General features: G+C 43.7%; 1 protein-coding gene across 4 annotated transcripts in view; it reads right to left on the reverse strand.

Annotated features, from left to right (window-relative positions):
- The window catches only part of ASTN2 (astrotactin 2), an 895,599-nt gene that overhangs the window by 329,846 nt on the left and 549,864 nt on the right, over positions 1-15,889 (reverse strand). For all 4 annotated transcript variants that reach the window (XM_059925469.1, XM_059925467.1, XM_059925466.1 and 1 more), the window contains one exon: positions 364-530. In XM_059925469.1, the coding sequence (XP_059781452.1) occupies positions 364-530 (167 nt within the window). The remainder of the gene's footprint in view (positions 1-363; positions 531-15,889) is intronic.

Raw genomic sequence — 15,889 nt, forward strand, 5'->3', positions numbered from 1 at the left:
GGGACACCTTCAAGGTGCCTGCTTTTGTCTCCAAAATACACTGACCAGGGCTACAGGGTGATGCAGAAGGGGCAAGAGACTTTTGCAGAAAAAAATCCTGACCCTAGGATGCAGCCTGAGCAAGGATTCCGTCTGTTATAACCATTAATCAATTATTTATTTTTCTTCTTCCATTCTTCTTTTCAATCCCCAACAAAAGGTTATATTGTTGCCTTTTTCCTCTTGGGCTGAAAAAGCAGAGGCAGAAAGGCCATTTCACTGAAGGTCAGTCCCAGCTGGGCCAGGCTGTAGTTCCTGATCTTTTTTCTGCATCCCTCCCACTGCTGGGAAGGGAGAGGCCGGGCCTCGGGGACAGAGACTCACCCGCAGAACATGAAGATGGTGCTGGAGGTGGCATCGTAGGGCAAAGGCAGTGTTTGCTGCAGGCACAGCTGCTCGCAGCCACCGTTGAAGCCATCGGAGCAGTCGATGCCTTGGGAGTGATCATAGCAGCCGGAGCCGTCCTTCATGGGCTTCAGCTCCTCAGGGCACTGCTCAGAGAGACAGCAACAAGTTGGTTACAGCTGAAGAAGTGGAGGGTCTCATCACGCCCTCTCCTCCCACCTTCTGAAAAGGGGTAGGTGTCAGGACTGTAGAGACAGGCTGAAAGTCTCATTTGACCAACTAATAGCTGTGTGGCCTTGGATAAAGTCCTTTACCTCTCTGAACCTCAGTGTGCCCACCTGTAAAATGGAGCTTTTGTCGATATCTATCTTGTAAAGTTGTGAGAATGAAGGGAGATGGTGTGTGCAAAGTACTTAGAATTCTGTGGCTCATATGGCAACCATACAGCAAATGTGAGCTGCTATGAATACTGATATTGCTGGGATTATCATCATTATTGTGTTTATTATTATTGTCCAATAGGGTCACCATGGGAGGCAGCCAGATATATTTTAAAGAGCTTTTACCAATATGAGTTTAAATTCCAGATCTCCCCCTTCTCCCTGTGGGATCTGGGGCAAGTCACTCGCCCTCTCTGAGCTTCAACTTCCTTATCTGTTAAACGAGCCTAGCACCTGCATCTGTGGATTTGTTGTCAAGCTTAAGTTGGACCACAGGGGCTGCATAACTTACTTCAGCATTTGGCATGAAATTTGGTACTTCTCAAATGTGAGTTCTCTTCCTTCCTGTCTTGAATGTGTCACCTCTTCTCCATCCTAGTACCTGAAGTCCTAAATGAGACTCCTGCATCTTCACAAAGGCCTCCTAAACAGTCTGCTGGTCTGCAGTCTGGCCTGCTGCATACCATCCTCCTAATGGTCTCCAGAGTGATATTTCTAAGTAGTATCACTCCCCAGCTTAAGTAAATAAATGAATTCTAAACAACAACAAAGTGAATCTTCCTAAAGCTGACAGCCAAGGTCCTCTGCAGATGATATCAAACCCTCTGCCAGGCCATGTGCACTTTCCTCTAGGTAACCAAACGGGTTGCCCTCTGGTCCCTTAAAAACCCCAACGATTCCAACCTTGAGTGACCTCAGTCGAATGCTCTTCTGGTGTGCCCAGCTAAGGGTGTACCTGCTAAGTGCTCCGTAAATGGAAGCTCTTATACCCTCGGTAAAACCACCTATTTATTTAATTTAGTTTCCCATCATTTGATGAGGCTGAGCTCATCTCCAGTCCAGCAGATGGAGAAGAAGTTCCAATTCTCCTGCGTTTGGGAGAGGAAAATGAGGTACTAGGTTTTAATTTCAGTCACCCTGCTGGCATTTCCTGTGTCCACCAAGATTAACACCCAGATCCCGGCCCCCTTCATCCATCACTGGACATCGCTGATTAAAATGCCCTCCCAATGTTCCTCTCCTCCCAACCAGCTCCCTCGTCCCCTGCCCAAGCCGTCATCCTGAACAACATCAATAAGAAAACACACACCCCCCAAAATTAATTTACAAAAACCACAATAACAAAAAAAGGTCATCTCTCTTAGAAATTAAATTTTGCCTAAGAAGAATTCATAATTACAGATGCACGAGAGAGTTCTCCAAGATATTTGAGACTGGCGCCAGGAAGGGTGACAGAGAGAGTTGGTTATAAATGGCCTTTGTCAAGCTGCAGAAAGGTTATAAAACTGGCTACATTTTGTGCTTAAAAAGAAAAATCAATTTTCTATGGGAGTGAAGTGCTGTACATATTAATACAAGCTCAGAAGAGGCCCCTGCTTGGCTCAGAACATTCACTGTCAGACAGAAAGGCACCTAGTCATGGGGTCATTGGGAGCTGTGTGCTGGTACCTGGGGCTCGGTCGTCTGTCTGCAGAGATGGAGGGGTGAGTGCTGGAAGGAAGGGCTGACCTTCTCACCAGGAAACAGGAGATATCTGGGGCGGGGTATTACTCACAGTTCTTTCCACCCCCCACTGATTCCCTACCACTTTTATTCTTTAAAACAATATGTTCTATATTCCAGGCATAATCTAAACACTGTATCTAAGTAGTTAATCCTTATGGCAAACCTATGAGGTGGTGTGGCAGGGCTAATAATGGCTCCCAAAGATACGTCCCCATCTTAACCCTTGGAACCTGTGAATGTTACCTTCTATGGTAACGTTGTTTTGCAGATGGAATTATATTAAAGCTCTTGAGATGAGGAGACTAATCGGGATTATCTAGGTAGCTCTAAATGCTGTCACAAATGTCCTTATAAAAAGAGGCACAGAGAGATTACACACATGCAAAGGACCACGTGGGGATAGAGCGCAGATTGGAGCGATGTGGCCACAAGTCACCAAATGCTGCAGCCACCAGAAGCCGGAGAGACAAGGATGCTTTCTCCCTTGGAGCCCTTTGAGGGAGGAGGACCCTACTGACAATCTTGATTTCAGATTCCTGGCCTCCAGAACCTTGAGAAAATACATTGCTATTTTCTTAAACCACCCAGTTTGCTAAGCCACTCTTAAATTTCTAATCCTCAAAAATGGTGTGAGATAATAAATGCTTTTTGTTTTAAGCTGCCCAATTTGGGGATAATCTGTTACACAGCAAAGGATAACTAATACAGTGAGATAAATGTATCAAGTGCTTGGCACAGTGTTCGGCAAATGGTAGCTGTCGTTCTGGGTATGATTAAGAAGCTTAGGATCTAGTTTGAGAAATGAGAAATACACATATCTGTCAGACAGAGAACTAGTTATAAAGCAAACATGAAGAAGCACAGTATAACTTGAATGGGAAAATGGAAATTCTGCAAATGTGATTGAGTGGGGAATATTGGAGTAGGGAGGCTTGGGTCGGGGATGTCTTCTTAGAGGAAAGAGATGAATGTCATTGGGGCAAAAGGGAGATTCTGGTGTACTAGAGAGAGGAAGATCAGAACTCTTCTCAGGTACACCACTCACCCGCCCGGTGACCCTGAACCTAATTGGGCCTCAGCTTTTCTTCCTTAAATGGAGGCAACACCTTGAAGACGGGACCAGTAGGACTGATGTTAGTCTTGAATTGCACACAGGGCTTTGACACTGAGCATCTAGGCAAGTGCTTCACCTCAAAGGCAGCCTCAGGCTCCTCATCTGTAAGATGGAAATAAGAATGCCTCTCTGGGAGCCATTTCTGGCAACCCTATGAGAAAACAACCTAAAGAATCTGGCTCAGAACCTGGCACACTATAGGCACTCAATAAATGAAGGATAAATGAATGGGTAAGTGGAACAAATGATAAATGAAGGAACCCATTCCCTCCCATAAAACCTAACTGGGACTATCTGTTTATCTTTTCTTTCTCATCCATGTAAGTCCTTCTTTGGATCATTTAACAAATGTATATTGAACATCTACTCAGTGCTAAGCAAAGATGCTGGGTGCTGGACATGCAGTAGTAAAGAAGGCAAGCAAGACCCTGCTCTCATGGAGCTTAAACTCTAGGGAGAAGACAAATAATTAACAAGAAGTAAAATGATTATTTCATAGAGTAAAAAAGTACAACAAAAGTGCAATATGATAAAAAGTGAACGGGGATGGAGTAAAGGAGGCATACACTGAGCACTTGAACTAAGCCTGAATAATAAGTGGAATCTCCCAGGTGAGTATAAGTGGGAACAGTTATCCAAGAAGGAACAGCAAGTATGAAAGTCCTGAGGCAGGAACAGTGTTGGCCTTGTCCACGGAACAGAGGAAGCCAATGCAGCTGAAGCTCTGTGAGACAGGGGGAAGCAATGTTAGCACAAGGCAAGGGGTGAGACGTAGAAAGGGACCAAATCACTTAAGCCAGAAGTTGGCACACTATGGTCTGTAGGCCAAATCCAGTCAGAGGCCTGTGCTTTTTTTTTTTTTAGTTATATATATTACAATTTTGAGATGCTTATAGATTCACATGCAACTGTAAGAAATAATACAATACAGAGAGATCCAGAGTATTACCAGTTTTCCTCAATAGTAATATCTTGCAAAACTATATCAAAATATCACAACCAGGATATATACATTGATAATCAAGATACAAAACATTTCCATCACTACATAGATTCCTCCTCTTGCCTTTTTAAAGCCATAGCCACTGCTCACTTGACTCCCTTCCTTAATACTTGGCAACCACTAATATGCTCTCCATTTCTATAATGTTGTCATTTCCAAGAATGTTACATAAATAAAACCATATAGTTTGTGACCTTTTAGGGTTTTTTTTCACTTAGCATAATTCTCATATTCATCCAGGTACCTTCATGTATCAATATTTAGTCCCTTTTATATTGCAGAGTATTATGCCATGCTATGGATGGACTATAGTTTAACTGTTTGCCTGATGAAGGACATGTGGGTTGTTTCCAGTTCTTGGCTATTATGAATAATGTTGCTATAAACATTAGCGTGCAAGTTTTTGTGTGGACATACATTTTCATGTCTCTGGGGAAAAAAAGCCATGGAGTATAATTTCTGGGTTGTACGGTAGTTACATGTTTAATATTTTTAGGAAGCTGCCAAACTTTTCCAGGGTGGTTGTACTATTTTAAATCCCCACCAGCAAAACATAAGCAATCCAGTTTCTCCACATCCTCATCAGCATTTGATGTCGTCAATATTTTTCATTTTATTTACACATCCTGACAGGTGTGTAATAATACCTTCACTGTGTTTTTTCATTCATTCATTCATTCATTCATTCATTTACTTTTGGCTGCGGTGGGTCTTCGTTGCTGCACGTGGGCTTTCTTTAGTTGCGTCAAGTGGGGGCTACTCTTTGTTGCCGTGCGCAGGCTTCTCACTACGGCGGCTTCTCTTGTGGAGCACAGGCTCTAGGCGCGCAGGCTTCAGTAGTTGTGGCTCGCAGGCTCTAGAGCGCAGGCTCTAGAGCGCAGGCATGGCGCACGGGCTTAGCTGCTCTGCGGCATGTGGGATCGTCCCGGACCAGGGCTCGAACCCGTGTCCCCTGCATTGGCAGGCGGATTCTTAACCACTGCGCCATCAGGGAAGCCCATCCACTGTGGTTTTAATTTGTATGTCTCTAATCGTTAATGATGCTGAACATCTTTTGTGTTTATTTTCCATCTTTATATCCTTTTCAGTGAGATGTCTCTCAATGTCTTTTGTTCATTTTCTAATTGGATTGTTTGTTTTTAATTGTTAAGGTTTGGGAGTTCTTTATATATTCTAGACACTAGACTTTTGTCAAATATGCAGTTTGCAAATATTTTCTCTCCCACTCTGTAATTTGTCTTCTCATCTTCTTCAACTGAGCTTTCACAGAGCAAATGTTTCTAATTTTGATGAATTCCAAGTTATTTTCTCTTTTATGTATCATAAAATCTATATCTTGGAATCTAAGAACTCTTTGCCAAGCTCAAATCTCAAATATTTTCTCGTGTGTGTGTATGTGTGTGTTCTAGAAGTATTATAGCTTTACGTTTTACAGTTAATTCTGTGATACACTTCAAGTTAATTTTTGTATGAGGTGTGAGACTTACACTGAGGTTTACATCTCCAGTGAAACTACCCAAGCTTAGAGATTTCTTTTGGGGGAGTTTTTAAGTTACAATTTCAATTTTCTTAATAGCTATAGGGCTACTCAAATATCTATTTCATATTGGGTGAGTTGTGATATTTTTCATTTTTCAAGGAATTGATCCATTTCATCTAGGTTGTCAAATATATGTGTGTATAGCTATTTGCAACAGTCCTTTATTAATCCTTTTGACATCTGCAGGGTCTGTAGTGATATTATCCGTCTCATTCCTGATATTGGTAACTTGTGTCTTCCCTCTTCTTTTCTTTAAAAGTCTTGCTATTTTATCTTTTTTCAATTTTCTTGACATTTTCAAAGAATCTTTTTTTATTTTTTTGGTTTCATTGACTTTATCTATTTTTCTGTTTTCAATTGCATTGGTTTCCTTTCTTCTGTTTGCTTTGAGCTTCTTTTGTTCTCCTTTTTGTAGGTTCTTGAGGTGGGAACTTAGATGATTAATTTGAAACTTTTTAACTAATGTATGCATTTATGGCTGTAAATTTCCTCCTCATTAAATATAAAGACTTTTACTTTAAGGAAAAGATGAATTACTGTGCTACCTGTGTCCCACAAATTTTGATATACTGTATTTTTATTTCATTCAGTTCAATGTATTTTTAATTGCCCTTGAGACTTCCTCTCAACCCATGGATTATTTAGAAATGTGTTGTGTAGTTTCCAAGTATTTAGAGATTTTTTTGTTATCTGTTATCGCTTTCTAGTTTGATTCTGTGATGGCTGGAGAACACACTCTGTATGATTTAAATTCTTTAAATTTGTTGAGCCTTTTACCAAGGCCCAGAATATGGTCTATCTCAGTACATGTCCCATAGGTACTTAAAAAGAATGTGTATTCTGTTCTTGCTGCACAGAGTGTTCTATAAATGTTAACTAGATCCTTTTGGTTGCAGGTGTTACTAACCTAATCTATAACATTGCTAACTTTCTGTCTAAGTGTTGTATCAGTTGTTGAAGGAGGGGTGTGGAAGGCTCCAACCATAACTGTGGATTAGTCTATTTTTCCTTTCAGTTCAATTAGTTTTTGCTTCATATATTTTGCAGCTCTGTTGTTTGATGCATAAATATCTATGATTTCTATGTCTTCCTGGTGGACAACCCTTTCGTTATTATACAGTGTCCTTCTCTGATAACTTTCTTTGCTCTAAGGCCCACTTTATATGATATTAATATAGCTGCTCCAGCTTTTGTTTGCTATGTATATGTCTTTTCTGATCGGTTTACTTTCAACCTGCCTAAATCATTATATGTGAAGTGAATGTCTTGTAGAGAGCATATATTTGGGTCATGATTTTTAACCCACTCTGCCAATTTCTGTCTTTTAATTTGTGTATTTAGACCATTTACATTTAACATGATTATTGATAGTTTAGAACTTAAGTCTACTGGTTTACTTTCTGTTTTCTCATCTCTGCTTTTCATTTCTCTGCTTTCTTTGTCTTACCTTCCTGTGGGCTACTTGAACATTTTTTAGAAATTCTTTTTAATTTATCTATAATATTTTGGGGTACATCTCTTTGTAAAGTTTTTAGTGGTTGTTCTAGTATGCATAACTTACCATAGTGTACTGGTGCCATTATTTTACCAGTTTAAGTGATGTGTAGAAAGCTTACTTCTCTTGGGACTTCTCTGGTGGCGCAGTGGTTAAGAATCCACCTGCCAATGCAGGGGACACGGGTTCGAGCCCTGGTCTGGGAAGATCCCACATGCCACAGAGCAACTGAGCCCATGTGCCACAACTACCGAGCCTGCACTCTAGAGACCGCGAGCCACAACTACTGAGCCTGCATGCCACAACTGCTGAAGCCCACGCACCTAGAGCCCATGCTCTGCAACAAGAGAAGCCACCGCAATGAGAAACCCGTGCACTGCAACGAAGAGTAGCCCCCACTCACCGCAACTAGAGAAAGCTTGCGTGCAGCAACGAAGACCCAACGCAGCCAAAAATAAAAATAAATTTTTTTAAAAAAGAAAGCTTACTTCTCTTTATGTCCCTTTATCCTCTCCCATTTATAACATAATTTTCTTAAATATTCCTCTAAATATACAGTTGTCCCTTGGTATCCATAGCAGATTGGTTCCAGGAGTCCACACAGATACCAACCTCCACCGATGCTCAAGTCCCTCATATGGCCTGGTCCAATAAATACACTCAGCCCTCCACAACTGCAGGTTTCCAATCCACAAATTCAACCAGCTGGGAAATTTACATCAGAAGTTGGTGGAATCCGTGGATGTGAAACCTGGAGATATTGGGTAGACTCTATGTAGAATCACATCAGATACTGCTATCATTTTGGCTTTTAACCATCAAACACAATGAAGATAAGTCAAGAGGAGAAGGAAGGTCTAATGCATTTACCTATATTTTTGCTAACTGTGTTTTCTTCCTTCCCAGTGTTCCAAGATCCCTTCTTTTATGACTTCCTTTCTGTTTGGTAACTTTCATTAGCCATTTATTTAGACTAAGTCTGCAGGTGATAAATTTTCTTAGGTTTCCTTCACCTGAGAATGTCTTCATTTCTCCTTCATTTCTAAAGGATATTTTATTGGACATAGGATTCTGTATTGACAGCTCTTTTTTATCTAGCACTTGAAAAATGTTGTGCCACTTCCATCTGGCCTCCATGATTTCTTTTGAGAATTCCACCATCATTCAAATTGTGTTTCCCCTATAGATGTCATCTCTCTCCCCTTGCTTTTAAGACTTTTTCTTTTGAAAAACTAAAGATATTTTCAGAAATTTGACTATGATGTGTTGGTGTGGATTTCTTTGTGTTTATCCTTGAGTTTGCTCAGCTTTTTGAATCTGTAGAATGAGTCATTTTGCTAAATTGGAAGTTTTTAGCCATAATTTCTTTGAGTACTTTTTTAGTCCTGCTCTCTTTCTTCTCTTCTTCCGGGCCCCCAATGACACAAATGTTAGATCTTTTTTCACAGTCCCACAGGCCCATGAGACTGTGTTCATTTTCTTTTCCAATCTATTTTCTCTTGATGTTCAGAGTAGGTAATTTCTACTGTTCTTTCAGTTCACTGATTATTTCCTTGTCCTCTCCATTCTGCTGGTGAGTCAATCCACTGCATTTTGTAAATCAATTATTGTATTTTTCAGTTACATAATTTCCATTTGCTTCTCCTTTATATCTTTTACTTCTTGGCTGAGATTTTTTTTTTTTCCATTTGTGCGTATAATTGCTTGCTTAAGCATTTTTATGATGGCTATTCCAACATATTTATCAGATAATTCTAATATCTCTTTTAGCTTGGTAGTGGCATTTACTGGTTGTCTCTTTTCATTCTGTTTGAGATCTCCCTAGTTCTTGGTATGACAAGTGATTCCCAATGGAAACCTAGCTATTTGGGACATTATGGTATATTATTTTTAAAATTCTGTATCTTAAATATGTTTTTTTAAATCTGGCTTTTTCTGACACTGCTCCAGCAGGCGAAAGGGGAGACACACCTTGTTATTGTCAGGGAGAGGCAGAATCCCAGTTTCCCCACTTGGCCTCCACTGATACCCAAGAGGGAAGGGTCCTCATTACTGCTGGGGGGTTGTGGGAAGCTGACTCCCTATGAGGTCTCCACTGATAGTTTCCTGGATGGGAATGGTAGGTGTGCTGAGTTACTGTTCCCCACTGACACCATCTGGGTGGGATGGAGGGTGACTTCATCACTACTGATCAATGGTCAATGGTCCTGACTTTCTACTAGGCCTCCTCTGGCAATACCTCAGCAGGGAGGGGAAAAGTACCCTGTTACTGAAGGTTGGGGTGAAGTCCAGGCTCTTTATTTAGTCTCCACTGACACTGGATGGACCTTGGATGGGGGTAGGAGGGTTGCTCATTACCTCTCAGTGGGGATTAAAGTCCTGGCTCCTTATTTGACCTTGTCTGACACCACCCCAGCAGGGAGGGGGAACTGGGTTGGCAGATGGTCTCAGTACAGCCTGCCAGGGATGGAATCTAGTTCCCTCCTTGGCCTTTATTAGCACGGGTAGGGGAGGAGGCATGTTGTTATCGTTGTTAGTATTATTATAATTTTCTGTGATGTTTGGCCTGAATAGAATGGTTAGTATCTAAAATTTTCTATCTTGGTCAGCTGCCCTTTTCCTGATACTTTGCCTTAAGAAAGCAGGCTTTTTTTTTTTTCTTTTTGTTCGCTTGTTTGTGTCTTTATCTATCAGCCTTTCTGAGTTGCTGTCTCCTTGAGCTCTAAGTTTGGGACCTATGAGGCAAAAAGAAAACCCAGGGAATGACCACTATGTCCTTCCTTGTGTCTCAAAAGCCCTAGCTGGTCTGCCGCCTTCTTTTCTCTCCACTTCTCACAGTCTTCCATTTGTTTTATATATAACCTCCAGAGTTTTTAGTTGTTTTTAGTGGAATAGAGAAAAGAACTCCACTCCCCCCCACGGCCTATTTTTGCACAGCCCCAGAGCTAAAAATGTTTCTTTACATTTTTAAAGTTTTTTTGTTTGTTTGTTTTGTTTGATTTTTAAAGAAGACTATGAGGCACACACACACAAAGGGACCACGTGTGACTTGCAAAGCCTAAAATATTTACTACGTGGTCCTTTACACAAAAAAGTTACTGACCCCGGGCTTCTGTCATGAGAAGGCGTCTCAAGTTTATTCAAGTATAACCGGAAGGCACTGGAGGGTTGTTGGCAGAGGAGTAAGTGATTTGACTTGCTACTTTGAAGAGATTACTGAAGTAAGTGAATTCAGTTATCTCTAAGTACTTTCTTAGAGCTCACAGAAGGAGCCCTGGGAGGTGGGCTCTGGGGGACAAGGCGTGGGCAGGAGAAAGGGGGCAGGTCCAGCCGAGAATAACCCCATTCCCTGGAGTGTTGTTCCTTTGCCTGAGGCTTTATAGTAAGTAGGTGAGAGGGCTTGGGGTCTAACTCAGGTCAGCTGGGCTCTAGAGCTTCATAGCCCCCATTCTGCCCCATCTCAGAAGAGAACCCACAGGAAGACCCTGGGCCTGGGTCCCTAAGGCTTAAAGCCTCAAGGATCTTAGCAGGTGGAGGGGAGGCAACTGGGGGATTCCCAGCTGTTTCCAGCACAGGCTGCCCTGCCCTGCTCTCTCCAGCCTCCTCCTCCATCCCCTGTGCTCCTTCCCAGCCTGACTTTTCATCTGCACCAAGCCATTTGTTTCTGTTTGTAATTACGCATTTTAATGTTCATTAATTATGGAATGCAAATTGCTCCGAGCGCAAAATTTGTAATGAGCTGTCCCACCACCCCACCCCCAAGTCTAGAAGGTGGACCAGCTGTTCAAAGCAGAAGGAAGAACAACCAACTTGCAAAACAGAATAACTTTTCCTGGGGCCGGATTGACTCATGTAGGCAATAAGCCTGGGGGATTTCCCAGTGGTGCTGGAGGAGGAGCCCCGCCCCTCCCTGGGGCTCTGAACTGCTTGGTTTGTACCAAAGCAACTATGGATCTTGAAAAGGGGAGAACTAGGTCTAAAGTATTTCAGAAGAAAATGGGGAGTTTCCTTTGACCGAGGGAGCGCACTTTAAGAAATCACAAGGATGCCTCCAAACCTGCCTGACCATGGGCAAAGCTTTGTCCTCGTCCAAGGGCTCCGGAAGCATCTGCTTTCTCTCGCATTGCCAATGCAAGCGGAACGACGGTACTACCTCCTGGGAAGAGCGCTGCTTCCTAACAGTAGCACTGCCCCATAAGATCACGGTCAAGATTAAATGAGACAGCGGCAACTGTGAGCTTAGACGTGAATGAAAGGCTGAGCACGCTGGCAGCTACACAGCCTCCCCACAGCTGCGAGTAAAATCCGGCCAAACCATTTCCTTGCTGTGTGCCCTGGCTTCCCTGAGCCTTGGTTTCCGCATCTCTCCACTGGAGAGAGTCACTCCTACCTCTCTGGGCTTGTGAGAGAACCAAGCTAGATCATGTACCTGACACATACCTGCCACAAGGGCAGGTGCTCAAAAAACGGTAACTCCTGTTGTGGATAGCTCATTACTTTCCCCCAGATAGGAAATACATTCAGGAAGCAATGGAAGGAGACCCATCACATGTGGAGAGGAGGCAGAACACCTCCACAGGCAGCTTTTGCTTTTCCCATCAATGCTAAGGTAGGACCAATATCATCCTACTCACTTTTCAGATGAGGAAACTAAAGCCCAGAGAGGCCAAGTGACTTGCCTAAGGTCACACAGCAAGGGAGAGGCAGGCTGTGCCCACCACTGAAGATTCCCTAATTGTAAATGAGGTGCTTTTTCCCTTGATCCACATGGAGGTGGCCTGCCTGTGATGTCACAAGTGGTTCAGACTGGCTTGGGCTACACAAGGATTCTGAGAACCTTATGGGAAGGTCCCTATGATGAGTTAATGAGGGGACTCAGAGAGGATGCTGGCAGGATAGTCTTGGATGCACAGATCAGATACAGAATCCTGGTAAGAGGAAGAGGAAGGGAAGGAAGCAAGGAAGGAAATGAAATGGCTATTTATCGAGCACCTCCCATGGGCTGCATATTTCCCATATGCTATGTCTACAAATCCCCACAACAAAACTCAGAGGCACCTCTGAGATGCACCCATTTTGTTGGTGAGGTCAGTAAGGATCACATGCGCTGAGTCCTTTAGTAAGAACCGCCCCGTTGATTAGGGACTGAGTGAGCCTGATTCTCCTCATCCCAGGAGGCCTCTGGAGTACCGCCAGGAATGGGAGTGAGTGGGGAAGCTCCCCGTCCCCCGCCCCCTCCCGCTCAGCCTCAATCTGTCAGCAGGGCCTGTCTATTACTGCCGACATTGATTTGGACAACCGGGCCAGTCGAGAACCCATAATTACTGGGAGTTTTAATCAACTCATGTCAATTCAGCTGCCGCTCAATTTGTGCTGGGCTGCAAAGCTGACACGGAGGGAGGGTGCTGGCATGCAAAAAGGGATTCCAGGGATCAATAATAGTCCAGGGTAGTGTCTGTCTGCAGCTGCCGGCAACACCAGAGGGCCTCGGACCTGAGTGGAGAAGGCAGAGCCCGCCTGCCTCAGTCCCGAGGAAAGCTCCCAGGCACGCTGCCCAAAGCACCACCCTGCCTCATCTGTCCTTCCACCCGCATCTGGAAACCACCTGGGCCAATGCCCAGCATTGCCTGCTGTAGGCAGGGTCCAACCTCAGTACCTTTGTCCATGCTCTGCCCTCATCCGGGCCTGCCCTCCTCTTTCTAAAGAATCGTATGTATCCTCTAAGTTACAGCTCAAACAGCCCCCCTCTGTGGATGCCTTCATGAGCTCAAGAAGCAGAAGGCTGCTGAGGAGACAGAAAGAAATGAAGTCTAATCCAGACGCTGCTACTGCCTAGCTGTGTGACTTTGGGCAAGTCACCACACCTTTCTGATCTTGCTTTCCCCATTTTACAATGGACCTGATAATAAATAACGGCCTGCTGGGTGTTGCTAGGAATACCTGGTGCCATGAGAAACCCCTGTGTAGAAGTTCTGACTTCCTTTTGATGCCTGGAGTCAGCAAGAACCATTTTTCCTTCTCTCCCACGTTAATTATTCTTCTAGTACAAACTTTGTTCTGCCAGGTGGGATGGTTTCTGGTTCACAGTCTGTCTCCCTCTGAGCCTATGCGCTATTTCAGGGCAGAGAATGTAACACACACAGCTTCCGCCTGTCAGCACCGCCCCAGTGCCCAGCACAGGGAAGGGAGACACCCCGTGTGCACTTTGGGGTCAGGCAGGAACCCCACCTGGTGTTGCCATTTAACTAGCTGTGTAATATCAGTCACTTCATTAACACTTTGAGTCTCAATATTCTCAGTGTGAAATGAGCCTAATTATATCTACTCAATAGAATGCCTGTGGGGGAAATAAAAAGTTAGACATTTAATGTCCGTTACCTAGTGCCTGGTACGGGGTAAAATGTCCATTGTTATAAAAGTTTAGGTATTATCACTATGATCACTCCATACTCAATGCTTGGTAAATATTTTTGGAATGTAATAAAATGTCTGGTTATGTTGTTTCGTTTTGGCCTCTGTTCCAGTGAAATGCCAACAGGCCATTCTCCCCACATGCCAGCCATCTGTGCAGCTTCAACGCGTTCCTACTGAAGACACGAGGAAGGAAATTCAAAGGCTCTGAGCACCTATGCAGGCCAGGCACTACACGAGGTATCTTCACTAGTCTACTTTGCTGAAGCCGGCAACCCTATGAGCCTGCTATCATTAGCCTAATTTTGCAGAAGAGGAAACAGGTTTTAGGGCCAGAAGTGCTTTTCCCAGGTCACTCAGCTTTCCAGGAGCAGAGCTGGGGTGCAAACACAGGTGTGTCTGACTCTAACCCCACGCTCTCTCCACTTACCACACCACCCCTGTCCTATGGAGACACAAAGAAGCATCCAGACCAACAGAGGAAGTGGGTAAACCCTGAGAGGCTTATGCTCGGTTTTTGCTCAAGAACAGTACTGAAATACAGGGAACTGTATTCAATATCCTGTGATAAACCAGAATGGAAAACAATATGAAAAGGAATATATATAGATGTATAATTGAGTCACTTTGCTGTACAGCAGAAATTAACACACTGTAAATCAGCTACACTTCAATAAAATTAAAAAAAAAAAAAGAATAGTTTTGAGATAGCAATACAAGCAGACCCCAGAGACGTTGCGGCTTCGGTTCCAGAACAATGCAATAAAGTGAATATCCCACTAACATGAGCCAGATGAACTTTTTGGTTTTCCAGTGCATATAAAAGTTATGTTTACACACTTAATAGATAGTCTATTAAGTGTGCCATAGCATTATGTCTAAAAAACAATGTACATACTTTAATTTAAAAATACTTTATTGCTAAAACATGCTAACCATCATCTGACAATGCAGCGGGGCCACGACACTTCAGTTCATAAAAACTGCAGCATCTGCGAAGCGCAATAAAGCAAAGCGCAATGAAACGCGGAATGCCGGGAGTGGTGGAAAGCATGGCTGGGTTTGCTCACAACATGCTGATCAAGGCTGGCTGTATGAATTTATAGTCGCCTGCCTTTCCCATCAGAGGAGCCCAGGGAGTTGGAAGACACAGCTTACGGTCCCTGCTTTGGGCACTTCCCTTCTCTGGCCCTCAGTCCTCCCATCTGTGCAGTGAGAAAGCTGGCCGTTGGTCTCCAATGGCCCTACCAGCTTGGACATCCTATGGTTCTCTGCAAGCGGCCGACAGGGATTCCCAGGGAGGTCAGGTGAGAGGTTCTGATAGTCAGTGGCACCTGAGCTGGGGAACCGTGGAGAAGGTTATTCTAGAGGGAGCGGCTTGAGAACATAGCTTGCAGCTCACTCCTACAGCCTGGGCACCCTTCTGCTGGGAGTCATCAAGACTTCTGCAACTCTCTGGAGCCCCCCCAGGGCCCTGCGTGGGCTGGGTGTTCAGTCCAGCAAATGCTTATTCACAGCCTGCTGTCCTCCAGGCCATCACATCTACGAAACCTTAGCCCCAGCTCTCAAGGAGCATCTATTCCAAAGGGTGGGGTGGGGGGCATGGGGAGAAAAATAAGTGCACACATTCTTACAGCCCTTGAGGTTTTCTATATGGTACAAAGAAGCACCGAGAGCTGACAGAAGGGAGGCCAGGGAACACTCTCCCAAGAAAATCTGCCAGGAGTCCTGATGAATGTCTATTCAATAACTGTCTAGTGATGATAATAAATAGCCTTTGTATAGCTCATTAATAATAATAATAGCTAACACTTAATAGTGCTTACCATGTGCCAGGCACTGTTCTCAATGTGTTATGAATATTAATTCATACTGTTGACCCCAGCCTGATGGTGCAGGTACACTACTCTCCTTATTTTTCAGAGAAGGAAACTGAGGCACAGACAACTTTTGTCACTTGTCCCAAGGCCACAGGGCACATAAGTGACAGAGCTGA

The sequence above is a fragment of the Balaenoptera ricei genome, chromosome 6 (assembly GCF_028023285.1).
Source record: "Balaenoptera ricei isolate mBalRic1 chromosome 6, mBalRic1.hap2, whole genome shotgun sequence".
Classification (NCBI taxonomy): domain Eukaryota; kingdom Metazoa; phylum Chordata; class Mammalia; order Artiodactyla; family Balaenopteridae; genus Balaenoptera; species Balaenoptera ricei.